The sequence below is a fragment of the Sapajus apella genome, unplaced genomic scaffold, assembly GCF_009761245.1.
Source record: "Sapajus apella isolate SASKATOON/1434 unplaced genomic scaffold, GSC_monkey_1.0 scaffold35, whole genome shotgun sequence".
Taxonomy (NCBI): Eukaryota; Metazoa; Chordata; class Mammalia; order Primates; family Cebidae; genus Sapajus; species Sapajus apella.
The window spans coordinates 14,252,169-14,279,957 of NW_022436975.1; the positions used below are offsets into that span (position 1 = coordinate 14,252,169).

General features: G+C 38.8%; 1 protein-coding gene across 7 annotated transcripts in view; it reads left to right on the forward strand.

Annotated features, from left to right (window-relative positions):
- The first annotated feature begins 2,066 nt into the window (after positions 1 to 2,066).
- YTHDF3 (YTH N6-methyladenosine RNA binding protein 3) overlaps positions 2,067 to 27,789 on the forward strand; it is a 43,379-nt gene continuing 17,656 nt past the window's right edge. The window contains exons 1-6 of one of the 7 annotated variants that reach the window (XM_032296200.1): positions 2,067 to 2,336; positions 2,902 to 2,926; positions 6,129 to 6,274; positions 8,793 to 8,878; positions 16,849 to 16,908; positions 17,438 to 19,036. In XM_032296200.1, the coding sequence (XP_032152091.1) occupies positions 6,217 to 6,274; positions 8,793 to 8,878; positions 16,849 to 16,908; positions 17,438 to 19,036 (1,803 nt within the window). In that variant the 5' untranslated portion in view covers positions 2,067 to 2,336; positions 2,902 to 2,926; positions 6,129 to 6,216. Of the gene's footprint in view, positions 2,421 to 2,901; positions 2,927 to 4,107; positions 6,275 to 8,792; positions 8,879 to 16,848; positions 16,909 to 17,437; positions 19,037 to 27,789 lie in introns of those variants that run through there. The other 6 variants (XM_032296199.1, XM_032296202.1, XM_032296201.1 and 3 more) reach the window with 6 other exon arrangements.

Consider the following 27,789-nt stretch of genomic DNA (forward strand, 5'->3'; position numbering starts at 1 on the left):
TTGCTTCTTCATTTTCTCTTGCCGCCATGTTACGAAGTGCCTTTGCCTCCTGCCATGATTCTGAGACCTCCCCAGCCATGTGGAACTGTAAGTCCAATTAATACTCTTTTTCTTCTCAGTCTCGGGTATGTCTTCATCTAATATACTCCTGGAGGCGTTGGAGATGGTTTTAGGTAGTCCCCACATGCACTTCAAAAGTCTGTAAATATTAAATTAAACAAGTTTATATCTGAGGGTAGTTAGCACTACATTCAGCAAGTTCAGACCTCATTGCTAGGAAGAAAAGTCATAAAGAAGGAAGAAGTTTGTTGAGAAGAAATGAAAGAGAACAGAAGCTCATAACATTATGCCATTAGGCAATATTATATGGTAGTTATTAGAGTAGGAACTTGGGAGCCAAACTGCCTGAGTTCAAATCCTGACTCTCATAGTGACTAGTTGTGTTATTTGTGGCATGTTTCCTAACCTCACTGTGTCAATTTTTATAATGGCACTTCTACAAGGATGCTGTGGGAATTAAAATGATTATCACAGGGCTTGGCATATAATGTCTTCTCAATAAATGTAAGCAATTACTGTTTCTGGGAAACCTTTAGCAAAGAAGCGATTCACTAGCTGTATATAGCCACAGTTTGTTGAAAGCTTACTCTTGCATCAGGAACTGTACACATAGGACCTAATTTTACCCATGAGGAAGCTAAGGCATAGAAAGTTTCAGTGCCTTTACCAACGTTATACCACGAATTCTTGCTCCACTTAGAATTCAGACTCGGATTGATTGGGTTCCAAAGCCATGATACTAAGGATCAAAGTGAAGGCTTGCAAGATTTCATAAGCCTCCTCTTGAATATTCTCTCAAGTTCCTGGCTCATAGCATGTACCAGCAAACTCATTAAAACTAAAATGGTCTGTTTGGGAGTGAAGGATGGGAGACATTGAGAGCAACAGCAGAAAGGGCGTGGGGAGTCTTGGGAAATGCAAGGGTGCTCAGGTTGGGACCTGTGGCAATGAATGCGAGGGCAAGGGAAACTGGCTCACTAGAACTTAAAAATGCCTCTTGGTGATTTACACGAAAAGTGGTCTCTCAAGTTTTTCTATTATTCAGTGGTTCTAAAATACTGTTCCACTGTAAACTACAACATTAATCTTATGATTCTACAATTATACTTTCTAAATGATCACTTATTTGATGGTTTTGAAGTATAGAAAGTGTTTGGTCATTTAAATTATTTCCTTCCATGGAGTGCGTATCACTGAAAGACAAGCAATCTTTGCCTTTATTGCAGATACTTCAATAAAAATGTCAACATGTTGGCAAATTGGCATCCTTTGGCTTTGCCAATACGTGGAAAAGTAACTTTTTCGATGGAAACGTTCCCTCTTTTTAGGGCCGAAAAGACATTCGCAACTACACTTAAGTATCCCAAACAGCTTTATTCATTCGAAAAATCAGAGCGGGTTCAAAGCACAAATCCATGAATTGGGCGGCGAACTCTGACTCAAGAGATTACAGCTGCACTGCGTTTGGAGAGACTGAACCCGCGCCGGTGCTCCCGTCTGCTTGGGCATGTCTGAGTACCACAGCTCGAACCCGCCACTTTTGCTGCCCGTGCAGGCTTGTAGGGACGCAGCAACTGTGTCCCGAGGGCTGATGAGTCAGCTAGCTGTGCCCGCGGCTTCTGGCAGCCTCCGTAGGCTCCCGCTGGGCCCGGCCCGCTCTGCGGGGATCTTCTCTGACTCGGTCCAGTCCGCCTACAGGAGGGAGCCACCGGCCGCCGGGCCTTCAGCCAAGCTCTACCATCTCTGCCAGCCACCGCCTCGGCCATCTTCCTGCGCAGAGTGAGACAAAATCCGGCTCTAACCAGCCTTCCAGCTGACGCCTCTCTGCCCGAGCTCTGTTGCCTCGGAGCAGGACAGCAGGACGCCGGAGAAGAGACGCTGGAGGTAGGCGCTCGCGGGCACCCCAACCGCTCTCTCCCCGACGCATGCGCCCATGGGCAGTCAGCGCGGGTCCCGTCTCCGGTGACGTAGCGGTGCGGAGGCGGAGCCAAGGTCGGTGGCGGGAGGGTGGGGGAGGAAGAGCGAGGTGAGCGAGGACGTCAGAGTGGAGAGCGGAAGGTCAGGGAGGCTCGGAGCGGAAGTGAGACTAGGGAGTCTGTCCGCCATTGTGGACCCGAGAAGCGGAGAGCGAGAGGGGGAAGAGGAGCGTGCAAGCGGAAAAGACGGGCCTCTTCCTCCGACTCCCGAGCGCGAGGCCCTCATTTTGGGCTCTCAGCGAGCGGCGGCAGCGGCGGCGGCTGGAACAATCACTCGGCCAAGGGCGACAGCCAACTGCTGTGAGTGCACGGGGAGAGGCCCAGGCAGCGGCGGCGGCGGCTCTCGGGTTGCGGTGAAGAATGTCAGCCACTAGCGTGGATCAGGTGAGGGAGCAGAGGCCGCAGGCTCGGCGAAGGCCCGAGCCCCGGAACTCCACCCTCGCGCGGGGCTTCGGCTCCTCCCCGTCGCCGCCGCTGCCGGCCCCATAACGGTGCCCCGGCGCAAGTTGCCGCGGTGCAGCTGCCTGGGCCGGGGCGTGCGCCCTGGCCCCGAAGCCTGCGGGCGGGCGGGCGCGGTGCCGCGGTGTGTGGGAGCAAGGACCGCTCTTAGGGGCCTTAGGACACATCCTGAGGGCGACAGACATGGGGCTGAGAGCGGTCGAGCTCTGGGAGACGGATTTCGAGTGGCGGGTGGGAGGTTTAAAGGCTGGGGGTGGTTGGGAAATTGGTGGCTGTGGAGGATATGGTGGGTTTTTACTCCTACGCGGATAGTCTAAAATAACTTGTCTTTGATAATGTTTTTGATTAACACTCTTTCTCTCTTCCTTTTTCTCTTTTTTACCGCATCTTTCGTCTTGCTACACAGAGACCTAAAGGGCAAGGAAATAAGGGTGAGTTTGGAATTTTTTTTTCTTACTGCTCAATGTTGCCTTGATGTAACTTTTAAACTCTGTGAGGGCTTTTTGTTTGTTTTTGCTCCCTCTTGGGAAAAAATGTAGGATTAGAGACAATACTCATGGCTAAGGTAGCCAAGTTGTATCTAGGACTTTGGTAGTTCGCTCCTTTGAAGCCACTTTATAGAAACTAAAGTAGTACAAGAAATAGTTTTCTTAGGTGTGTGTCAGTTGAGCAGGTATTGGTGTGAACCTAGTGATATTTCTTCAGTTTTCCAGTTTATCTGTGTTATGTAACTAATGCCACAAAAATTTCCACATATATATGTAGACAAGTGGCTTCTTAAAGTGGACATTTTGTTTGACATGTCTGGGTTACACTGGAAAATGGAACTATACATAATATTCCATCACATGAATGAAAATTGTACTATTAATCACTGATTCTATTCAAGTCAGTTGTAATGAGGCAACAACATGAGAGAAATTAGAAGTAAGTAGGTATGCCATCTTGCTGTGTAGTCCTGATTGCAAGGTGTGACTCAAGATAGTATTTTATAAAGGACTGAGAAGAAAATAATTTGTGACATTTCTTCCAAGATTTTATGATTTGTGAATGTACCATTGAAAACAAAGTGTTTTTTTAAAAGTGTGTTTTGTATTTATTAATATGGAACAGTGCAGTCAGCTGACTGAAACATTATGACATTAGTCATGTGACATTTAGTTAAGTATAGAACAATAACTGCTTTCTTGGGATAGTGCCAATTAAATAACATCAGAGCAAATTATATATTTATAACATTTTGTAATGCTTGAAATTACACTAGAATTGCGCTTTCTGTTGATTTCAGTAACACAGTGTTAGAAATTAAGATCTGTAATAGCCTTTTAGCTGTAGATTGTCTTTGGTGCCCTTAAATTCTTGTTAGGGTATTTATTTGCTATTGCAAATTTGGTTAATTTAAAATAATAAGTTTTGGATATGTAGATTAGTTAATTTCCTTTGAATTGTAGAATTTGTACATACTAGCTACATAGCACCATATTAGGTAACAAATTTATTGTTTTGTTTTTATTAAAAATATTTTCTTGCAGTATATAAACATTTAGACATTTTAATTTTTTAACATTTCATTTCTAGAATTTTTTTGTGTGTTGTAAGCGTTAACCTGAAATAAAATTGGATATTGATTTATTTTAAATGTTTTTAAAAATTTGAATTTTAAAAAGAATGATCCATTAATTTCTTTTTTTGATAGTCTACCCATTAGAAAGTATATAGACTTGGAGATGTGAAATTGTGGTCGTTATTGCCTAGCATAAATTACTTTATCCTAGATCTGTGGGGAGGTGGCACTTTGCAAGGCTATTTGAAATGCTAAATGTTTTGTATTACCCGCTTTAAGGTAAGTACACAAGTTCTATGAAGTACTTAACTGGTTTGATAAAACAAAATAGAGCCTCTACAGCATTGTGAGTAAAAGTTTGATTTATGAGTGGTCATTTCACTTAGGTAGGCACTGGTGGCATCTTTGATGTTAGATTTGTCTATAAACTACATACCACTGTTTGTAAATAAGTATTTTTGGGTTACTTAAAAATTTTTTTTCCATCAGTATCACTTCTGTTAGGTGTATTCAGACACATACACAAAGTGTTTATTTTGATAGTTCTTTATTCTTAGAAATTCTTTCTTTCCTCCTTATTGTTCAGTAATTTCATCCGAAGTTAGAATGATGAATTGGGATTTCTTAGAGTCCTGAGTTCTAATACTGCTTTTGGCTACTGACTTGCCAAGTGAGCTTGTGAACATTGTACTTCTTCGTCAGAATCTCCCCTCTATAAAATGAAAGTAATAAGTCTAGTCATTCCTATGGTGTGTTGTGAGGATTCTTGTAATTACAATAGTTCATCTCTCTGGTAGCAATTATATTTGCTGGATATCTTTTCACCTTCCACACTTACTCTATTTTTAAGGTGCAGGAAAGCTCCCTTGCATAGAGCCTTGGCAGGAGGGGAAAACTGCTACTGACCTGAAAATATAGCTAATTATTTAAGTTCCTTAAAAATGGCAGATGTGCACAAAGACACATATACATTACTTGAATTTTTATGCCTCTGCAGGGAGAATTACAAGGCAAAAGCAACACCACCAGTGAACCTGATATAAGTAGCTATGTGTGTATTTGAGAAAAACTATTCTGCCTTAGATTGATTCTAGCTAGTAAAATTATTTTACAATTCTGTTTACTTTTATGAAGTTATTTTTCTTGGACTACAAGCTCAGTATTCTAAATATGAGTAATCTTGAATTCAGAACTTATCAAGCTTACGAAAACTAGTATGTCCTTGAGAAGTTGGTGTCAAAGTTTTGAACAAATAATCCTTTTCAGTCAACTTACTCTAATTTCAGAGATTCTGTGTTTCTTTTCTGAATTGTTTCTAGTTGGTAGCATTAGCCTAACACCTAGTTTGAGTGTCTCTGATTTTCTTTATATCCTTGATGACTTAATTCATTACAGAAGGCAAATGGGATTCTAAATAAGTGTCTTTGATAAGGCAAAAATGTTTTTGTAGAATAAGTAATAATTCTAGGTTTGTTTTATGAATTCACATTCTTTATTAATTGATTGTCCTTATGTTAAATATCAGAACTCCTTATTATCCATGGCAAGAGTAGTACGAAAGGATAGTAGAAATTTAAGGAGATTTATTTGTCTTTTGGTTCAAAATTTTAACACTGACTTCATTTTTTTTTTTTTTTATTAACAAGTAGAATTTTTGCTTAGTGAAGTAAAGGTGTGCTGTACTTTTACTTGTGAGTACTATGGATGGAAGTGTCAGATACCATACTTGTAGTCTTAGGGCTTACTGCCTCCTTTCTCGTCTTCCTTAGTTTATAAATAGCAAACTCGTGGAACAGGATTTGTTTTTCCTCCTCTCAACTCTCTTCCAACAGAGAGGCATGTGCATTGTTTTATACAACTATATAGGTTAAATTTGGCCAAGTTTTAATTTTCAGAAAAGTAGTGGAAAATGCCTTGTATATTTTGGCAAGATTCTGTTGTATTCTTTCCTCATCCTCCCGAGAAATGATTTCAAAGCACTTTACTTTCATTATTTTAGGCTTCATTTTATCCTCACAACATTCTTGTAAGGAGATAGAGGGTATATGGTATTGTCACTGTTTTTGTAGGTGGGGAAACATGATGCACAGATCTGTTGACTTTCCTAACTTGATGTAGTCAGGACCAGAGCAAAGAATCACCTGGCTCCTAAGGCCCATGTTCTATCTTGATTTGACTCTGTTTCATAGAGCAGAGGAAACAGGCGAAGAATCATGTAAGTCATCTGTTCCTTTTTCCCTGAAGAACTTTTACAGACTATGGAACTAGCTTGGATTTCATTTCTATTTAATGGATTTTAGACTTCAAGATGTTAGCTTGTCGTTAAGTAATATTCAAAAGCTAACGTCTTTAAGACAGTTTTTTTAAAGATACACTTGCGAAACTTATAAGGGCTAATGACTATTTTATTTGGAGTTTAATGCAAATTGGTTGTCAGTATATGTGAAGTACTTTTAATTAAACATTTTTTAATTTAAGTAAATTGACTTGTACTCTTAAGACTTTGTAGACATTTATGCATCATTTAAAAATGACTGTGGACTGTATTTATAATAGTGTATAAGTTGTTCTCAGGCCCAGCCTCTTAGAAGAGAAAGAATAGAACAGAAGAAATAAGTAAGAATAACAGTATAATATATATTCAGATAAATTTTAAGTAAGTACTTTTTTTTTTTTTTTTTTTTTTTTTTGTAAATAAGAGACAGGGCCTTGCTCTATAGCCCGGGCTGGTGTGCAGCGGCATAATCATAGCTCAGTGTAACCTGGAATGCATGGGCTTAAGTGATCCTTCTTAGACTCCTGAGTAATTAGGACTGCAGGCACATGACACCATACCTGGCTAGTTTCTAAACATTTTTCGTAGAGGTGGGATCTCCCTTTTTTTCCCAGGCCTGGCCTTGAGCTCCTGGCCTGGCCTGTTTTGTATTTGTATGAACTAGATTTTTGAGAACCTGGTGGATACGAGAGATAGTCATAATTTTTAAATTGCTAGCTGTTTCAAACATTGACTAGATGTACAAGTGTAATATTGAAGAATTTTTTTCAAGAAGTAATAGACCATGCATGAACTACCTTTGATGTAGGAGCAGTAAAGCCAGTGTCAGAGGAACAGGTATGTCAGAATCTCTTGGTCTGAAATGATTAACCAAGCCTTAAAATGGCACTAGAAGTAACAACCTAAGGCACCCTCTTTATTTTGGTTTCTAGTGGCTATTACATATTTAAATTCCGTGTAGCACATTTAGCTGAACCCTAGTTCTGATGCAGTCCTTATCAGACGTAAATTACCTTAATGGAGCCAGGATCAAGTTGACCTTCAGGTTGCTCTTGTGGCTTCTGAGGGGCAACGTGGTATAAGAAGTCTACTTTGAAGGCTTCACACAGTAGTAGTATATCTTTGAGTGTTCTTTGCTACCTATTGGATGGCAGAATATTAAGGGATTTTGCATATATTTGCTCCCAAGCCACTGTTAACTCATACTACATTTTAGGTGCTCTACACTCATGGGAAAATTTAGGGATAATAGAAATGTTACGATATTACAGAGGCATACAACTTAAACCCATCACCCCCCCCAACTTCATAAAATTTGGTGATGTTTTATCATCTTTGAGCAGTAAATCTGTAGATAGTGAGTTCTTGGTTTCTAATTTGTGGACCGCCATATAAAATAGTGTATTTACATAGTGCCACCTCATCAAATATTAGTCTAGTAACACTTCTGTTTAAATGGATCAAAAGTCATTTTTAGTCCTATTTGGATCTTGTAATACATAATGGGATAATATCTAAGATTATTTAGCGCTGCCATTTAATATTCAGATGAGATGAGATAGGCACGATTAATAATCTTCTGGAACAGAGAAACAGTCAAGGGTTAGAAAGCTTAAATCCCTAACTGGAGATCATCTCCTCAGTGGTGGACTTGAGATACAAATTCAGCACCTTACTTCTGGAGTCTGCTCAGAAGCACTGTGAAACAGCATCCAGAGAGTAACAACTTTAAAGTGTTTATGGAGAAGACCTTTGAACAAAATTATTCTCTGACTTGTTTTCTCATGTGTTGCAAAAATAACTATGTAAATCTTTTGTGTCTTAATTTTATTTATAGTTTCATGTGAAAGTCTTCATTTTTGGGGGGTTAGAATTAAAGCCCTATTTAGATATTTCATAATTGTAAGTCTGTTCATTGTGAATTGTTTCAAGTTAATTATAGCCTAAACTGTACTGGAGACATTTAAGATGCTTATTGTAACATTAGATCAAAATAGTTATTTCACTATTTATTAGATTAAATAATTTGGAGATTTAAACAAAGGTAGAGAACATTCAGAAATCTTTTTTATTGCCTACAACACTACTTGAATTAGTTATTTTAGATTCGAATATAGCATTAGGGAACTCTTTCCAACATCCTTATGTAAGAGTTTACTCACTATAGAGTTGAAATTGGGATATTTACTTAAAGTTTTTGATAAGAGGAAGTGTATGTATGGCTTGTGTTTATGTGATCTTGGGCTTATATATCAAAAGACTTCTAAGTTTTTGTGGCACATAAATATTTGTATCTAAAATAGAGTTTATCCTTAAGAGGGTCCTTAAAAAGAAAGTAACTCAGTATTATTTTTCTGATTTTTTTTTTTTTTGGCTTGAAAAATACTAAAAACATTAGTTTGCACTGTGAGTTTCATAAAGATAACTGTAACATTTCTAATACAAACATATTTTTTAGTTTCAGTACAAAACGGTTCGATTCATCAAAAAGATGCTGTAAATGATGATGATTTTGAGCCATACTTAAGTAGCCAGACAAATCAGGTAAGTCTTCTGACAGTTTCAGATTTTAGGAAATTAATCTTATGAGTATTAATTGATTTTTCAAATAGATTATTTAATGAGATTCACCACAACATGTATTAATTCTTGTGTATCTGCATAGCAGTGAGTAGTGAGTAGCGGTTGCAAGTTTATGGCACAGCAGAGTTCTCCTTCAGAAAGTATAGGCACCTGAAACTAGGTTATGAGATAGAAAATAAAGATTTGCAGGTGACGATTATGTGTATTTATTATGGTTAGATTTTGTGTACGTGTGTTGAAGGAATTTAATTTTTTAATGTCACTGCTATGTCTTCATAGCGTAAGCTAATTAAAAGGCTTAATTAGCTAGAAATTTGTATATTTGGAGGGGAGATTAGTTGCCTGAAATTGCCTGCAATTTGGGGTCAAATGTATTTTCTTTACGATATTCCAGTTTGAATTCATTGGTAATTATTGAAAGTTTTAACATACCTTGGTGATGTTAGGAATGTAATTAAGGACTTTATAAACATACTTGCTTTATAAATACAGTTGCATCTGTATTGTAGACATGGACAATTTTATCAAATCAAATAACTGGTGGCCTTGCGTATTTGTGTACAAGAATAATTTCAATTTAAACATCAAAGAACAGCGGTATTAAGTATCTGTATGCCATTTCTGCATCCATTTCTGCCTGTTATTAAAAATACGCCACTGGTAGAAATAAATTTAAAAAATGAATTTTTCAGTATTAACCAGTTTTTTAGGGAGAACATTCTGTAATGAAATTGTTTTTGTTTTGCTTTTAAAAAGCAAAAAATGCTCAAGAACTTCAGGTCTTAAAATCAGTTCTGTAGTTCTTTGGAGTAATTTTATGACTAATTTGACTGGAAAATTCAGATTTTTTTTTTTTTTTTTTTTTTTTTTTTTTTTTTGGGGGCGGTTTTTCGCTCTTGTTACCCAGGCTGGAGTGCAATGGCGCAATCTCGGCTCACCGCAACCTCCGCCTCCTGGGTTCAGGCAATTCTCCTGCCTCAGCCTCCTGAGTAGCTGGGATTACAGGCACGCGCCACCATGCCCAGCTAATTTTTTGTAGTTTTAGTAGAGACGGGGTTTCACCATGTTGATCAGGATGGTCTCGATCTCTTGACCTCGTGATCCACCCGCCTCGGCCTCCCAAAGTGCTGGGATTACAGGCTTGAGCCACCGCGCCCGGCCCGGAAAATTCAGATTTAAAAAAAAATTTTTGATGCCGGGCATGGTGGCTCACATCTGTAATCTCAGCACTTTGGGAGGCTGAGGCAGGCGGATCACCTGAGGTCAGGAGTTTGAGACCAGCCTGACCAAAATGGTGAAAACCCGTCTTTAAAAAAAAAATTTTTTTTTGAGACAGAGTCTTGTTTTGTTGCCCAGGCTGGAGTGCAGTGGCATGGTCTCGGTTCATTCTAACCTCTGCCTCCTGGGCTTAAATGATTCTTCTGCCTCTGCCTTTCAAGTAGTTGGGATTACAGGCACATGTCACCACGCCTGGCTAATTTTTGTATTTTTGGTAGAGATGGAGTTTCACCATGTTGGCCAGGCTAGTCTTGAACTCCTGACCTCAAGTAAATTTGTTAAGATCATAAAAGTTTTTTTCTGCCGGGCACGGTAATCCCAGCACTTAGGGAGGCTCAGGTGGGCGGATCACCTGAGGTCAGGAGTTCGAGACCCGCCTGGCCAACATGGAGAAACGGGGGTCTCTACTAAAAATACAAAAACTTAGCTGGGCATGGTGGCGCGTGCCTGTAATCCCAGCTACTCAGGAGGCTGAGGCAGGAGAATTGCCTGAACCCAGGAGGCGGAGGTTGCGGTGAGCCGAGATCGCGCCATTGCACTCCAGCCTGGGTAACAAGAGCGAAACTCCTTCATCCCCCTGAGTAAAAAAAAAAAAAAAAGAAGTTATTGATAGATTTAAAGTTATGTAACTAGTAAAGTCCTTGTACACTGACATGGGTGAAATAATTAACTTTTTAAAATTTCAACTATGTACACAGTATGTTTTTAAAATTAAATTCATTTATCTGATTTTACAATTATAAATAATAAAAATCTTTTCATGGAAAAGGTGTTTAATGTCTTTGGCTACTGATTTAAATTGTTTTGTATACTTAGATCTAGTTCGTATGAGACCCAAGGATACTTTAAAACAAGTTGTTTGCCTTTCTGCTTCTGTGACAGCATATTTCTTCTTTTTTATGGTGTTCATTATTTGAGGGAATGTTTATTGTAATTTTGAAAGTAAATGTCAGTCCTTAATTCTTAAAATTCGTTCTTTATAGTTCTTCAGAATAATTTTATGACTAAATTGATTGGAAAATTTAGCTTTTAATTGGGACTGTTAAGCATACCATGTAATTTGTGCATATAAATTTGAAAAATAATTTGGAAAACTAAGTTGAGTTTGTCTGCTTGTGTGTTTGGGAACGTAGGTTCTTAGCTATCTTTATGAGAGAAAATTAAATTGTCATTTTTCTGCCCTTGTCATCACTGCCCTTAGTTAAGGTATTCTGCCTATTCAAATGATTTTTTTTTTAATTTTTTATTTTGGCCTATCAGTTTATAAGCTTGGGCAAGATTCAAATGATTTTCTAACTAGTAATTCTGTACTGCCACTAAGCAGTCTTAAAATCCAAGTCTGATTGTGTCACTCTAATATTAAAGAATTACTATGGCATCTCAACAGTGGATGCATTTATTATAAAAATGTCCTTAAAGTGGTTCAGCTTCCCTTTCTAGCCCATGTTTTGCCAACTTTCTCCATCTGATTGGCAAAATAGAACTTAGGATTATTTTATGAAAATGTAACTATTTATTTCTTTTATGATCTCAATTTTTGTATGTATGTCTTACACAAACACGTGTACACATCCTAGGCACTTCCTTCAGGAAGTCTTCTCTGATTTTCCAGTTACTTACTCCCTCTTCTTTGTACATAAGAAGTGTTTTGTTTTGCTTCCTTTGTCCTTCAGGTAGAGTAGCTATCACATTATAGGATAAGTAAGTCTTCCTTACTATACCTGTGAAGTGCTCCCAGTTGGAGACCATGTTCTTTTTTTTTTTTGTCTCCAGTAACCAGCAGAGTATCTGGCACATATAACATTCATTATTTATTTATTAAGTGGATGGATGGATTAGATTATCTAATAGAATTAGAGAATGAAGAATTATGGTTGGTGAAATACTGAGATTGAATATTATTATGACATTTTTCTTATGACATTCTTATGATTAGATATGCATAAATTATGCTTTTTGAAAGTTATAATAGGAGAAAGTACATAGCATAATGCAAACATTAATATTAGTGAACATTTCTTAACTTTTTGTTGTTAAGTCAGAAGTCACTTCAGGAGTTTGAAGCACTTCAATTTTTGTTTGTTTGTTTATGTGTGGTTTTTGTTGTTACTGTTTTTTAAGAGAAGAGGGTCTTGCTCTATAGCCCACATTAGAGTGCTATAGTGTGATCATAGTTCACTGCAGCCTTGAACTCCTGGGCTCAAGTGATCCTCCCACTTCACCTCCCAAATAACTGAGACTGCAGGCATGCATCACCATCCCTGGCTAATTTTTTTTTTTTTTTATAAGATAGTTTCTGGTGCGCTGGTCTCAAACTCCTGGACCCAATTGATACTCCTTTTCCAGCCTCCAGAGTAGCTGGGATTACAAGCGCAAACCACTGTGCCTGGCTTTAAGCTAACAGCTTTTAAAAGAGTTGTTAAAAGAAAAAAACCCAAATATGTGACAGAGACTGAACATGTCTTGATTTATTTCTTGGCCTCTTAGTTTGCTAATCCATGAAGTACACTATGGATGTAGACAAATTAAGAACTTGATGTGTAACTCGATGTGTAAGCATTTGTCATGGTGAAATAAGAATATTCAGTATAGGGCCGGGCGCAGTGGCTCAAGCCTGTAATCCCAGCACTTTGGGAGGCCGAGGTGGGTGGATCACGAGGTCAAGAGATCGAGACCATCCTGATCAACATGGTGAAACCCCGTCTCTACTAAAAATACAAAAAATTAGCTGGGCATGGTGGCACGTGCCTACAATCCCAGCTACTCAGGAGGCTGAGGCAGGAGAATTGCCTGAACCCGGGAGGCGGAGGTTGCGGTGAGCCGAGATCGCTCCATTGCACTCCAGCCTGGGTAACAAGAGCGAAACTCCATCTCAAAAAAAAAAAAAAAAAAAAAAAGAATATTCAGTATAAATTTTGAGTATAATTTTGTGGATACTTTATAAAGAATTAACATAAAAACTTGCTACTTGCTCTGCTTTTGTACCCCCACGTCCATATAAAGACTACTGAATCTGAATTTCATTGCCAACAATCAAAATTAAAACTTGGAAACCAATTACCTCCATATTCAGCCCACCTCTCCTACTCCGTGTTGGATTTACCCACTTCCCTTTATTATTTGTCTTCCATTTAGCTATAGATTTTCTTTTAGAATGAGTGTCTTTCATCAGTGTTTTTTTTTTTTTTTTTACAATGTATGCATTTGATAAAGGTGGAAATAAATAGTTAAAATTATAAATAAAGGATATGTTTAACTGTTTAAAAAAAGATGAAGACAGTAGACAGTTTTATCTTTTTAAATTTTTTTCTGAGACGAAGCCTCGTTTGCCACCCAGGCTGAAGTGCAGTGGTGTGATCTCAGCTCACTGCAACCTCCACCTCCTGGGCTCAAGTGATTCTGTCTTACTTAACCTCCCAAGTAGCTGGGATTATAGGCGTGTGTCTTCATGCCTGGGTAATTTTTGTATTTTTGATATAGATGGGGTTTCACCGTTTTGGCCAGGTTGGTCTCGAACTCCAGATGTCAGGTGATTCGCCTGCCTCTGCCTCCCAAAGTGCTGGGATTATAGGCGCCAGCCACCGTGCCTGGCCCAATTTTATCTTTTAATCAGTTACATACATTTATTTATACTAGATGAACTTTGCTCATTTTTATTAAACTTTTGAGAGTTTTGTATCACAATGACTTTGTCAGTATGAAGCACTATGAGTACTTTTTATTTTTAGAAGATACTTTAGTGATTATATACATTTGTGTGTATCATCTTCATAGCTTCCAAAGTTTACTCATTAATCTTGTCAAGATTTTTTTCTTTAAAAACTATTGTTGGTAGCCGGGCGCGGTGGCTCAAGCCTGTAATCCTAGCACTTTGGGAGGCCGAGGCGGGTGGATCACGAGGTCAAGAGATCGAGACCATCCTGGTCAACATGGTGAAACCCCGTCTCTACTAAAAATACAAAAAACATTAGCTGGGCATGGTGGCGCGTGCCTGTAATCCCAGCTACTCAGGAGGTTTAGGTAGGAGAATTGCCTGAACCCAGGAGGCGGAGGTTGCGGTGAGCCGAGATCGCGCCATTGCACTCCAGCCTGGGTAGCAAGAGTGAAACTCCGTCTCAAAAAACAAAAAAAACAAAAAAACAAAGAAAAACACTATCGTTGGTGTATTTGAACTTCCTCGGGCTTTACCTTATAGATGTATTTAAATATAGCAGTCAGTGCTTTCAGTGTTGATTTCTGTGAGATGCTACTGTTGCAGTTTTTAAAATGCTGTTAATTTCTTTAATGTGAATATTGGGGGCATTCTTTGACTATATTTGCAATTATAGTTACTAATTATCCAATATAGCTGAAGAATGCGTTCTGTGAGTATATAGTAACACATGAATTTTCCAATTTTAAATACAGTCAGCCCTCTGTATCTGCAGTGCCTACATTTATGGATTCAGTCAGTTGTGGATCAAAAATTCAGTCATTTCTAGGTATCTGTGGGAGATTGGTTTCAGAACCCCTATGGATAACGAAATCTGCAGATGCTCAAGAACCTTATATAAAGTGGTATAGTAGTTGCATGTAACCTATGCGCATCCTCCTATATACTTTATATCATCTCTGGGTTACTTATAATACCGAATACAGTGTAAAATGTTATGTATATGGTTATACTTACTGTATTGTTTAGGTAATAGTGACAAAATGTCTGTACGTGTTCAATACAGATGGAACTATTGATTTCTTTTGCCCAGCTATTTTCAATCTGTGAATGGTTAAATCCACAGATGTAGAACCCACTGGTAGGAAGGGCTGATTGTGTTGGAAAAACAAATAACAATACAACAATAAAAAATGATACAAATAAAAAAGCAACATAGTCTGCCAAGGACTGTACTGTAAAATACACTTAACATCCAGTGTATTTGAAAAATGGTTTTGTGATTTTCTTTTAAAAAGTGAGAGGTGAGTTTTTTGGTTTTTAAGTCCAAGCTTTACTGGCTTTGACAGAATTATTAATTTAAATGTAACCTCTGTTACATTATATTTAGTTCTTAAGTTATTTTAGTCTTATCAGAGAATCATTTCCAAAGAGAATTATGTTAAGTTAACTTTCTTACAGATAGTCGATAGTCACAAGAGTTGGATAGGTATACCACGGGTAACTTAATAGTAAAACAAGTAGCTTAGTAATAAAGTATCTGTTTTCAGTGATAAGCCTTTTCAAAAATAGTTTATTTAAAATTAGTTCCAGTTAGGATCTATGATGTTATTGTCACACATTCATGAATGGATAAGCAGCCACGAAATAGTGGCAAGTGTGTAACAATAGAAGAAATGGGTTAAGAACTTTACTCCTAGGAACTTTGAATAAGAATGTCTGTATAAATTAGGCCGGGCGCGGTGGCTCAAGCCTGTAATCCCAGCACTTTGGGAGGCCGAGGCGGGTGGATCACGAGGTCAAGAGATCGAGACCATCCTGGTCAACATGGTGAAACCCCGTCTCTACTAAAAAAAAATATAGCTGGGCATGGTGGTGCGTGCCTGTTATCCCAGCTACTCAGGAGGCTGAGGCAGGAGAATTGCCTGAACCCAGGAGGTGGAGGTTGCGGTGAGCCGAGATCGCGCCATTGCACTCCAGCCTGGGTAACATGAGTGAAACTCTGTCTCAAAAAAAAAAAAAAAAAAGAATGTCTGTATAAATTAAATAATCAACCTTCAAAATGGTATTGACCCTTGAAAGGTAATACCAGTTATACTGACAATATTAGTGAATTTTTTTCACTTTGCATAATTCTACAGATTGTGAAGCTCTGTACAGTGCTTTAAAATCACAACTAAATCACATTTTGGTGGCTGAGGCAGGAAGATTGCTTGAGCCCAGGAGTTCAAGACCAGCCTGGGCAACATGGTGAAATCCCCATCTCTACAGAAAATACAAAAAATTAGCGGGTCTGGTGTTGAACACCTGTTGTCTCAGTTACTCTGGGAGCTGAGATGGGAGGATTGCTTGAGCCTCAGGTGTTGGATGTTGCAGTGAGCTGAGATTGCGCTGCTGCATTTCTGCTTGAGTCACAGAGTGAGACTGTTTCAAAAATAAAGAAGAATAAAAGCACACCTAAATCAAAAATCGAAAATCTAGTTTTAGACTTTTTTTTTGCATAAGAAACTTAATTCAAAGGAAATAAGTATTTAAAATACTTTAAAGTATTTTATTTTTATATTGTCTAGTAACAAATTTGAGCTTTTTTTTCTTTTTTCTTTTTTTTTTTAAATATTTATTTATTTATTTTAAGACGGGGTTTCACCATGTTGGTCAGGCTGGTCTTGAACTCCTGACCTCAGATGATCCACCCACCTTGGCCTCCAAAGTGCTTGGATTACAGGCATGAGCCACTACGTCCAGCCTTTTTTTCCTTTAATGAAATTTGATGCCGTGATTTTTGGCACTTCACTAAATGATGGGTATAATGAAGGGTGATTTAATTGCAATAATTCTGGAAAATTCACATGAACTATTTATCAATTAAAAAATGTCTATAATATAGGTTTATTGTGTCAGATTTGGGGGAAAGGTGAGTATAAAGAAAAAATGTCTGTTATTCCACCAATAAGAAACTATGATAAGGAATTTGTTTTATTTCTTTTTTGAAATGAACAAGGCAAAGCAAAACAGAAAGAAATTTGCATCATGCTATAGACATCTTGAATCTTCTCAGAATGTGAGCATTTCTCCACTTTTTCCTTAATGGAAGTACAAAATCTAATGGCTGAACTGGCCCTATCATAGATAAGCTACAATTTAATTCCTCTGTTATTTGACAGAGTTTTCTAGTTTATTTAATCCTTGCATGTAAGTGATTGAATACATTGATTGGTTAAAGTACAGAAGGCTATGTAAATGGCAATTTTGTGTTCACAAAGTTTATATAATAGCCTTCTGTAGAAATTATGGTATTTTTAAATTTGTGCCGGAGGACCTGGCTCTTCAAACAAAAGTAATACTCATACCTCCACTTGTCCCTGAAAAAAGCCCTATATGTTATTTTGTAAGAAATATTTAGAGATGTGAATACTCATCAGCAAATTTTTCTGTTGATAAAATCAAATTTGAAATTTTAATTTTTTAATCTAGAATAGGTACATCTTTTTTTCATTTACTTATAACTTTTTGATTTCAGTCTTTCAGATGTCTTTTTTTGCCCTCTTAAGGGGACATTTCGCTACTGATTATGATATTTTGTTTTGCAGAGTAACAGCTATCCACCAATGTCAGATCCATACATGCCTAGTTACTATGCTCCATCCATTGGATTTCCATATTCTCTTGGGGAAGCAGCGTGGTCCACGGCTGGAGACCAGCCTATGCCATATCTGACAACCTATGGACAAATGAGTAATGGAGAACATCACTATATACCAGATGGTGTGTTTAGTCAACCTGGGGCATTAGGAAATACCCCTCCATTTCTTGGTCAACATGGATTTAACTTTTTTCCTGGTAATGCTGATTTCTCTACATGGGGGACAAGTGGATCTCAGGGACAATCAACACAAAGTTCTGCTTATAGTAGCAGTTATGGCTATCCACCTAGTTCTCTTGGGAGAGCTATTACTGATGGACAGGCTGGATTTGGCAATGATACTTTGAGTAAGGTGCCTGGCATTAGCAGTATTGAGCAAGGCATGACTGGACTGAAAATTGGTGGTGACTTGACAGCTGCAGTGACAAAAACTGTAGGTACAGCTTTGAGCAGCAGTGGTATGACTAGCATTGCAGCCAATAGTGTGCCCCCAGTTAGTAGTGCAGCACCTAAACCAACCTCCTGGGCTGCGATTGCCAGAAAGCCTGCCAAACCTCAACCGAAACTTAAACCCAAGGGCAATGTGGGAATTGGGGGTTCTGCTGTTCCACCACCTCCTATAAAACACAACATGAATATTGGAACTTGGGATGAAAAAGGGTCAGTGGTAAAGGCTCCACCAACCCAACCAGTTCTGCCTCCTCAAACTATAATCCAGCAGCCTCAGCCATTAATTCAACCACCACCATTGGTGCAAAGCCAACTGCCTCAACAGCAGCCTCAACCACCACAACCACAGCAGCAACAAGGACCTCAGCCACAGGCCCAGCCTCACCAAGTGCAGCCTCAACAGCAGCAGCTGCAGAATCGCTGGGTAGCTCCTCGGAACAGGGGAGCAGGCTTCAACCAGAACAATGGAGCGGGCAGTGAAAACTTTGGTTTAGGTGTTGTACCTGTCAGTGCTTCACCTTCTAGTGTAGAAGTGCATCCTGTGCTGGAAAAGCTAAAGGCCATAAACAACTATAATCCCAAAGACTTTGATTGGAATCTGAAGAATGGACGTGTGTTTATAATTAAAAGCTACTCTGAGGATGACATACATCGTTCCATTAAATACTCTATCTGGTGTAGTACTGAGCATGGTAATAAGCGTTTGGATGCAGCTTACCGTTCCCTGAATGGGAAAGGCCCACTCTATTTACTCTTCAGTGTGAATGGCAGTGGACATTTTTGTGGAGTGGCTGAAATGAAGTCTGTTGTGGACTATAATGCGTATGCTGGTGTCTGGTCTCAGGATAAGTGGAAGGGCAAATTTGAAGTTAAATGGATCTTTGTCAAAGATGTTCCCAATAACCAATTACGGCATATTCGCTTAGAAAATAATGACAACAAACCGGTTACCAATTCAAGGGACACTCAAGAGGTACCCCTAGAAAAAGCTAAGCAAGTGCTTAAAATAATTGCTACTTTCAAGCATACCACCTCAATCTTTGATGACTTTGCACATTACGAAAAGCGTCAAGAAGAGGAGGAAGCCATGCGTAGGGTAAGAATATAGTAATTGTTTTGTCTGGGGTCCTTGTATTGCCGGTGGGGTGCATGGATGGGTCTTCTTTAATGCCTCTTAGTATGCCGAGTTTAAGAACTTTCTGTGAAATAAACCAACTACTTAATCCTACAAACACACTTGAAGGTGTCTGTGTGTGCCATATACGAACCATTTCTGCTTTCCTTCCCCAGGGTAACCCTTACACTGAATTTGCCTCTTGCTCATTCTTCATACTCCCTAGATGATAAAGGCCATTGGGCCTTGATGTTTATCAAAGCTGGTATTTTGGCATTTGTAATTAAACAGACTTTATGAGCTAACCAGGGGCTCTAATTATTAATATTATTAATCATACTAACATAGGAGAAAATGTATTGAGAGTTTGAACCAAACAACTTTTTTATTTTTTTATTTTTTATTTTTTATTTATTTTTTTTTTTTGAGATGGAGTTTCGCTCTTTACCCAGGCTGGAGTGCAATGGCGCGATCTCGGCTCACCGCAACCTCCGCCTCCCGGGTTCAGGCAATTCTCCTGCCTCAGCCTCCTGAGTAGCTGGGATTACAGGCACACGCCACCATGCCCAGCTAATTTTTTTGTAGTTTTTAGTAGAGACGGGGTTTCACCATGTTGACCAGGATGGTCTCGATCTCTTGACCTCGTGATCCACCCGCCTCGGCCTCCCAAAGTGCTGGGATTACAGGCGTGAGCCACCGCGCCCGGCCAACTTTTTTATTTTTGAGATGACGTTGTGCCGTGCTGCCCAGGCTGGAGTGCAGTGGCTATTCACCAGTGCAATCATGGCATACAGCCTCAAATTCTGAGCCCCCAGCAATCCGCCTGCCTCAGACTCCCAGGTAGCTGGGACTACAGACATGTGCCACTGAACCTGGCACTTGAAACAATTTTTATTTATTTTATATCTTATTTTTTTGAGAAAGGGTCTCTCTTGCCCGGGCTGGTGTGTACTGGTGTGAACATGACTCACTGCAGCCTTTTTCTCCTGGGCTCAAGCGATCCACGCCTCGCTAATTTTTGTTTTTTTATATAGATGGGGATTTTGCCATGTTGCCCAGGCTGGTCTCCTGAGCTCAAGGGATCTGTCCCCACCCCTCCGCCTCCCAAAATGTTATGATTACAGGCATGAGCCACTGCACCCAGCTTAAACAACTTTTTTTTTTTTTAAATTTATATCACTCAGGAAAATGTTATGTTGAATGAAACAACTTTTAAATAAATGTTTTATTCTAATGTGTATATGAGAAATAAAATAGATTTTTTAAAACAAACTCTTCAAGTATTTTTATGTTTAAGCACTTGTACAAAATTTAGGCTCTGCAGAATTTGATTCCTAATTCTGTTATATACCCTCTGTAAGACTGAGGAAGACATTCCTGAAATAAAGCATGCTGATTATCTTTCCATTGTATTGGCCAGACTTTTTTTGTTTTTTTTTTTTTTTAAGATATCCTATTGAGTGGCCCATATGGGGATCAGCTCCCCAAATCAAATTGGCCAGACTTTGATCACAGGAGCCATAAGAATAAGGCCGAGTGGGGACTCTTCTGTTCCAAACTGTAACATAATATAGGGGTCCTATATTAGGTAGAAAGAGAAAATGTATGGGCTTTTCCATAGGGGATACATTTAAATTTCTTTTGAAACTTAGTAGTTCTAATTTAGTAAAGTTAGAAGCTCCTCCAATAAATAATGCTTGTTACTATGAAAAAGATGTTCTTATGGAATGCTTGTTCCTATGTAGACATTAAGATAAAGAGGTAACTTAACTCTCTGTATGTAAAATATCAGTGATTTGTTTCTGTGTGTGAAGCTAAATATCTTGTCCTCTTGGTTGTGTGCAGCAGAGGGAAGTACCTCAGCATTCCTGGCGGGGGTGGGGGTGGGGGAAGAAGGAGTTGGAATAATGACCTTAGAACAGTAATTTCCAAACCTTAAGGCACATAAGTATTAATTGGGGTGTTTATTGGAATTGCAGACTCTTGAGACCCATCCCTTGACATATTTGATAAAGGACCTTGTAGTGTATTTATTTTTTTGAATATAAACACCTCAGGTGATTCTGGTGCTAGTGATTGATTGCTGTGTTGAATTGTTAGAAACTTTGTTTTGGAGAAATTAGTACAAATGACTTTCAGACTCTGCTGAAACTTTTTAGATGGGTTGCTGAATTGTGTTTTCTCCCACTTAAGTGTGGGAAATAAGAGAAATGGGATCAAAAGTAGCGACTGAATTTTTCAGTTTAGCAGTCATGTAAGTGGTCATATTGTAACCACCATTACAAATAGCGCATCAGGAGAAATGATTTGGGTCATGAAAGGTGGTATGCAAGTTAAGACTTAATTTTTGGGTTGTATGATTTTAAGATACCTTTTAGAAATATAGGCAGCAAAATCTCTGATTAGGCAATTAGATGTGGGAGTCACAGATTTGGGGGCCTTTTGTTCTTTTTTTTTTTTTTTTTTTTTTTTTTTTTTTTTTTTTTGAGATGGAGTTTCACTCATGTTACCCAGGCTGGAGTGCAATGGCGCGATCTCGGCTCACCGCAACCTCCGCCTCCTGGGTTCAGGCAATTCTCCTGCCTCAGCCTCCTGAGTAGCTGGGACTACAGGCACGCGCCACCATGCCCAGCTAATTTTTTGTAGTTTTAGTAGAGACGGGGTTTCACCATGTTGACCAGGATGGTCTCGATCTCTTGACCTCGTGATCCACCCGCCTCGGCCTCCCAAAGTGCTGGGATTACAGGCGTGAGCCACCGCGCCTGGCTGAATATTGTTTTCTTTAATTCTTTGTCTGCAGGCCACTTTTTTCCATTAATGTCAACAAATAATGTTGAATCTTTGTCTTTGAGTGCTGTTGGTTCTTGATTCTTTTTCTCTTCATTTGGATGATTTGAATTTTCCTGCTGTCTTATTTTTCATGTGCATTTGATTTGTGGTGTTTCTGTGATTTGTGAGGTTTTGCATTCTTCAGTGATAGTATTTGTTTGCTTCTGTTAGCACATTCAACTCTCCCTCCTAACTCAGTTTTCTTAATGGAATCCCTTGATCCTAGAGTTCATCTTAATTTTATTGTGCACAAAGGACTGTGTTTAAAACTAATGTTTGCTTTCTGTACTTATTTTTAGAAACGTATTTTATATCTTTTTTTCTTCTAAAAAATTACATGTAATAAAATTGTAAATTTCCTTGACCTGTCTGTTTTTAGTCAAGCCCTCTCTCTCCCTCTTATTACTGAACCACTGATTGGTTCTTTGTCCCTATAAGACATTTTCCATATTGTCGTAATTGGAATATGTACTATATAATCTTTTAAGACTTGTATCTTTTACTCAGTGTGGTATCTTTGCAATTCATCTATGTCATTGTATAGCTCAATTCTTTGTTCCTTTTTATTACTAGTTTTTTATTATGTGGATGGACCACTGTGTTTATTACATTTATCATTTGAAGGATATTTGGGGTGTTTCCCATTTGGGGGTGATGTAAATGAGGCTCCTGTAAGAATTTGTGTATACATAAAATATGTATATTTTTAAATCATACAGTAAAATTCATTTTTGAGGCGTGTACAACTCTATGAATTTTAACATGTAGATTTGTGTAACCACCATGTCAGTTAGGATACAGAACAGTTTCATCATCCCCAAAACCCTCCCTTACATACTTGGCTTTTATTTTTCCATCCTTCCCCTATGCCTAAGCCCTGGCAGCCTCTCATCTGGACTCTCGTGGTTGAGGGGAGGCTTCAGTACTCTCTTTGGGCTTTCTCCATTTAATCATTGAACCAGGAAGTGGATCGTTCAGTTCAGTTATTTGCTTCAAAATGGCTACTTTTACCTTCCCTCACCCCATTTCTTCCATTACTGGGTGCTAGTTGCTTATACCTTTTCCTCTGCAAATGTAGAGATGGGAGAGTCATGCTGTAAGTTGATTTTACCAGTTAAGTGATTCACCAGCCTGCGGAGATTTTACAGGGAAAGCCAGTATAATGAGTTGTGCTAGGCATTTAACTTAAGAAATTCTTAAGTTTGAAACTGCTATGTTAGGAACCAGCTTTCCTTGCATGTTAGCTGGTTAGTGTATATGGTACCGTGTGTTTTTGTCCAGCTTCTTCTTTGTGCTTTTAGCCCTTGTACAGGCAGAATTTGTAGATTTTCATTTGTAGATTTTCTCTTTGTTACACTTGTGCTTACATTTGGGCTTCCCAGCATAAGTGCTTTCAAATACTTTTGTCATTTCAGTGATGAAGGGAGGATGTGCTGCTTGTCTATTGTAGGTCCTTCTTGATTTCATTGAAAAGAACAAATTAGTGGTATTTTGCTAGGATTTTTTTTTTCTACTTATGCCTCTATTTTTTTTTAAATAAAAGTATTTGCAAGTCATTATTAGTGTCCGGTTTTAATATAGACTCATCTGTCATTTATTTAGCTGAAATTTCTCAAAGCCTCTGATATGTGGATGTACTGTATCCCTAGGTACATATCTTGGAGACCTTGGGTAAAGGTTGGGTTTCTTAAACAAGACACAGGCAGCACTAATTTTAAGAGATTGGTAAATTTGGTTAGATTAAAATCTGTTTATCAAAAGATGCTTTAAAGAAAGTTTAAGAGGCCTGGCTGGGTGTGGTGGCTCACGTCTGTAATCCCAACATTTTGGGAGGCTCAGATGCGAGGATCGCTTGAGGTCAGGAATTTGATACCAGCCTGGCCAATTTGGTGAAACTCTGTCTCTACTAAAAACACAAAAATTAGCCAGGCGTGGTGGTGCGCACCTGTAGTCTCAGCTACTTGGGAAGCTGAGGCAGGAGAATTGCTTGAACCCCAGACTGTAGATTGTAGTGAGCTGAGATTGCGTCACTGCACTCTAGCCTGGGTGACAGAGCTAGACTCGGTCGAACAAAACAAAACAGAAGAAGCCATGTTTTTTAAAAGGCTAAAATAAATTTGAACATAACTGACTAAAGATTTCTGTCAAGAGTAGGTAAGCTGGTGTGGTGTGGTGTTGCATGCCTGTATTCACAGCTGCTCAGGAGGCTGAGGCAGGAGGATTGCTTCAGCCCAGGAGTTTCAGACCAGCCTGAGTAGCACAGTGAGAACTCATCTCTAAAATAAGTGAATATATTTAAATATATATACATATATATTTAAATATGTAAGAATTTCTGTGAATTAATTTAAGAAAAGATAACCTAATAGAAAAATAGTCAAAGATGTGAATAAGCATTAATGAGAGGAAAAACATGTAGCTAATAAGAATATAAAGGCTTTCTAAAAATGAGGGAAATACGGGTCAGGACTACTGTGAGAATATTTTATATCCATTCACTTGACAAAATTAAATTTGACAGTATCAAGTATTAGAAAGATTATAGATCAACAAGACTTCTTACACAGTTGCAAATGGGAGTAGAAATTGATAAAGTCACTTCAAGAAGCAGTATTGTATTTTCCTGTAAAGTTGAACATACATCTACCTTATAATTCAGCAGTTCTTTTCTGGAATACCTATCTAATAGAAACTTCCCAAATACTCAGAAAACATGCATAGGAATGTTAGGAGCAATCAATAGTTAAAAAAAAAAATGGCAACAGTTCAAATGTTCATCATTAGGAAAATGGCCAAATATATTGGTGCTGAGGTAATAGATTAGAAGAGTTAGGCCGGGCGTGGTGGCTCAAGCCTGTAATCCCAGCACTGTGGGAGGCCGAGACGGGTGGATCACGAGGTCAAGAGATCGAGACCATCCTGGTCAACATGGTGAAACCCCGTCTCTACTAAAAATACAAAAAATTAGCTGGGCATGGTGGCGCGTGCCTGTAATCCCAGCTACTCAGGAGGCTGAGGCAGGAGAATTGCCTGAACCCGGGAGGCGGAGGTTGCGGTGAGCCAAGATCGTGCCATTGCACTCCAGCCTGGGTAACAAGAGCGAAACTCCGTCTCAAAAAAAAAAAAAAAAAAAAAAAGAAGAGTTAAAAACTATAGTTAAATGCAAAAATATTGGTAACTATACTTTTGCTTCATCTTTTTGGTTGTAAATAAACTTTTTGGAGAAGGCTGGGTATGGTGGCTCACGCCTATAATCCCAGCACTTTGGGAGGCCAACGCATGTGGATCACCTGAGGTCAGGAGTTCAAGACCAACCTCACATGATGAAACCCCATTTCTACTAAAAATACAAAAAGTTAGCCAGGTGTGGTAGCACGCGCCTGTAATCGTGGCTACTCAGGAGGCTGAGGTAGGAGAATCGCTTGAACCCGAGTGGCGGAGGTTGCAGTGAGCCAAGATTGTGCCATTGCACTCCAGCTTGGGCAATAAGAGTGAAATTCTGTCTCTAAATAAATAAATAAATAAATAAAACTAAAAATAAAAAACTTTTTTCGGGGAATAAGAATATATGAAACATTCATACCTTTTATCCAGATTCACTTATTATTAACATGCTTCCCATTTGCTTTATGGTTCTTTTTGAACCACTTGAGAATAAATTCCATACCTATGACTTTTTTCCCCAGAAAACTATAGTGTTTTTTTCCTATAGGAAAGAATAAGGGTACATCTTGCATAATCATAATATTCTGTCTGATGATCCATGGAGTTGCTTATTTCTTCTAGTAGAGAATCCAGTCCAGGATCAGGTAAAGGATCTAACTTGGTTACAACAAGTTTGAATAATAAGTTTAGAAGGGTTATACTAACCTGCCTTCCCCAAGTTTCAGGGAGATTTTAACTAAAATTTACATTGAGATCTATAGTTACTGTATCTTTCGTTCATTTCCTTTCTGTGTTCATGTTTTTCTTTACATTCTTGAGCGTGATTATGACAACAAACAAGGACTTAAAAGCTAATTTCATCTCTTTTCATTGCTAGATATTTTTTATTGACTGATTATTTTGGCAAGAGGAGTTTCTCAGCTTGCTTTACCAGCCAGCAAGACTCTTCCTGTGGAGGAGCCAACCTGTCATATCCTGTCTGCTTATATAAAACTTGGAATGTCAAGCCCTCTATTTTAGAGTGAAGGGTATTGGTGAAGCTTCAAAGTGTAGGAGAAACCCATGCTAGTTAGTATTTGTATTAAATTTGAAAACATATTCTTGATATATTTGAATGAAATCAAGCTCGATGAATGAATAACCAGTTCAAACCCATTAAAAGAAGTAGCAATTCAGGGAATGGAAGATAATTAAAAATATAAAGCAAAATTGTAATATGTATCATTAGGAAGGATTCCTGTGTAAAAAGTACAGAAAACCAGAAAGTGTTTTTGGAAATTAGAAACATAATTATCAGAATTTTAAAACCTGAGTAACCCGATTAATAAAATGGCATGTTTTAGATCCAGTTGATGATCTGAAACTTCAGATTGGAGAAAAATTTCGAATGTGCAGCAATAGAGATGAAAATACAGAATGGGAAAAATTGATAGAGAGGTGCTCCAGTACTTCTCTAAAAGAGTGTTAAAAGAATATAGAAAACAATAATCAAAAGGAGAAATGTTTAATAAAAACAGATAAGTGTTTTCAGATGGAATGGACTGTAATCCCAGCACTTTGGGGAGGCCAAGGCAGGAGGATTGCATGAGCCCAGGAGTTCAAGGCTAGCCTGGGCAACATAGTGAGACCCTGTATTTACAAATTTGTTTGTGTATGTGCGTGCACACGACAGGGTGTCACTCCCATTGTCAAGGCTGGAGTGCAGTGGTGCGATCACAATTCACTGCAGCCTCGACTTCCCAAGATCGGGTGATTCTTCCACCTCAGTCTTCCAAGTACCTGTGACTATGGGTATGTGTCAACATACACGCCTATTTTTTTTTTCTATTTTTAGTAGAGGCAGGGTTTTGCCGTGTTGTCCTGGTTGGTCTAGAACTTACAGACTCAAGCGATCTGCCTGCCTTGGCTTCCTAAGGTTCTGGGATTACAGGCATGAGTCACCACACCTGGCCCTTTCAAAAAATTTAAAAGTTAACCAAGTGGTGGCAAGTGCCAGTATTCCCAGCTACTTGGGAGGCTGAGATGGGAGTATTGCTTGAGCCTGGGAAGTTGAGGCTGCAGTAAGCTGTGATTGTGCCACTGCACTACAACTTGGGCAACATAAGGCTGTCTCTCAAAAAAATTAAAGGCCCTGCTCAGTGGCTCATGCCTGTAATCCCAGCACTTTGGGAGGCCGAGGTGGGCAGATCACTTGAGGTCAGGAGTTTGATACTAGCCTGGCCAACATGGTGAAACCCCATCTCTACTAAAAATATTAAAATTAGCCAGGTGTGCTGGCAGGAGCCTGTAATCCCAGCTAGTCAGTTGGCTGAGGCAGGAGAATAGCTTGAACCTAGGAGGCGAAGTTGCAGTGAGCCAAGATAGCACCACTGCACTGCAGCCTGGGCAACCGAGTAAGACTACATCTCAAAACAAAACAAAACAAAACAAAAAATAGGATAAAGAGAAAATCTTAAAAGCTTTCTGAGTAAAAGACAAATTACCTACAAAGAAAGGAGAATCAGTCATTCAAATTTAAAATCGTATTTTTGGGTTGAGGAGGGTGGAGAAGAGTGGCGTATGTAATTTTACCTGTAAAGATGAGTGTTTAATTATATCAGTGAGGTGGGTTGAGGATGGGGGGAGTAAAAGAAATTTAGACTTAAAAGAGCTTAGCCACATACTCTTCGTGAAAACCATTCTTTTTTTTTTTTTTTTTTTTTTTTGAGACGGAGTTTCGCTCTTGATACCCAGGCTGGAGT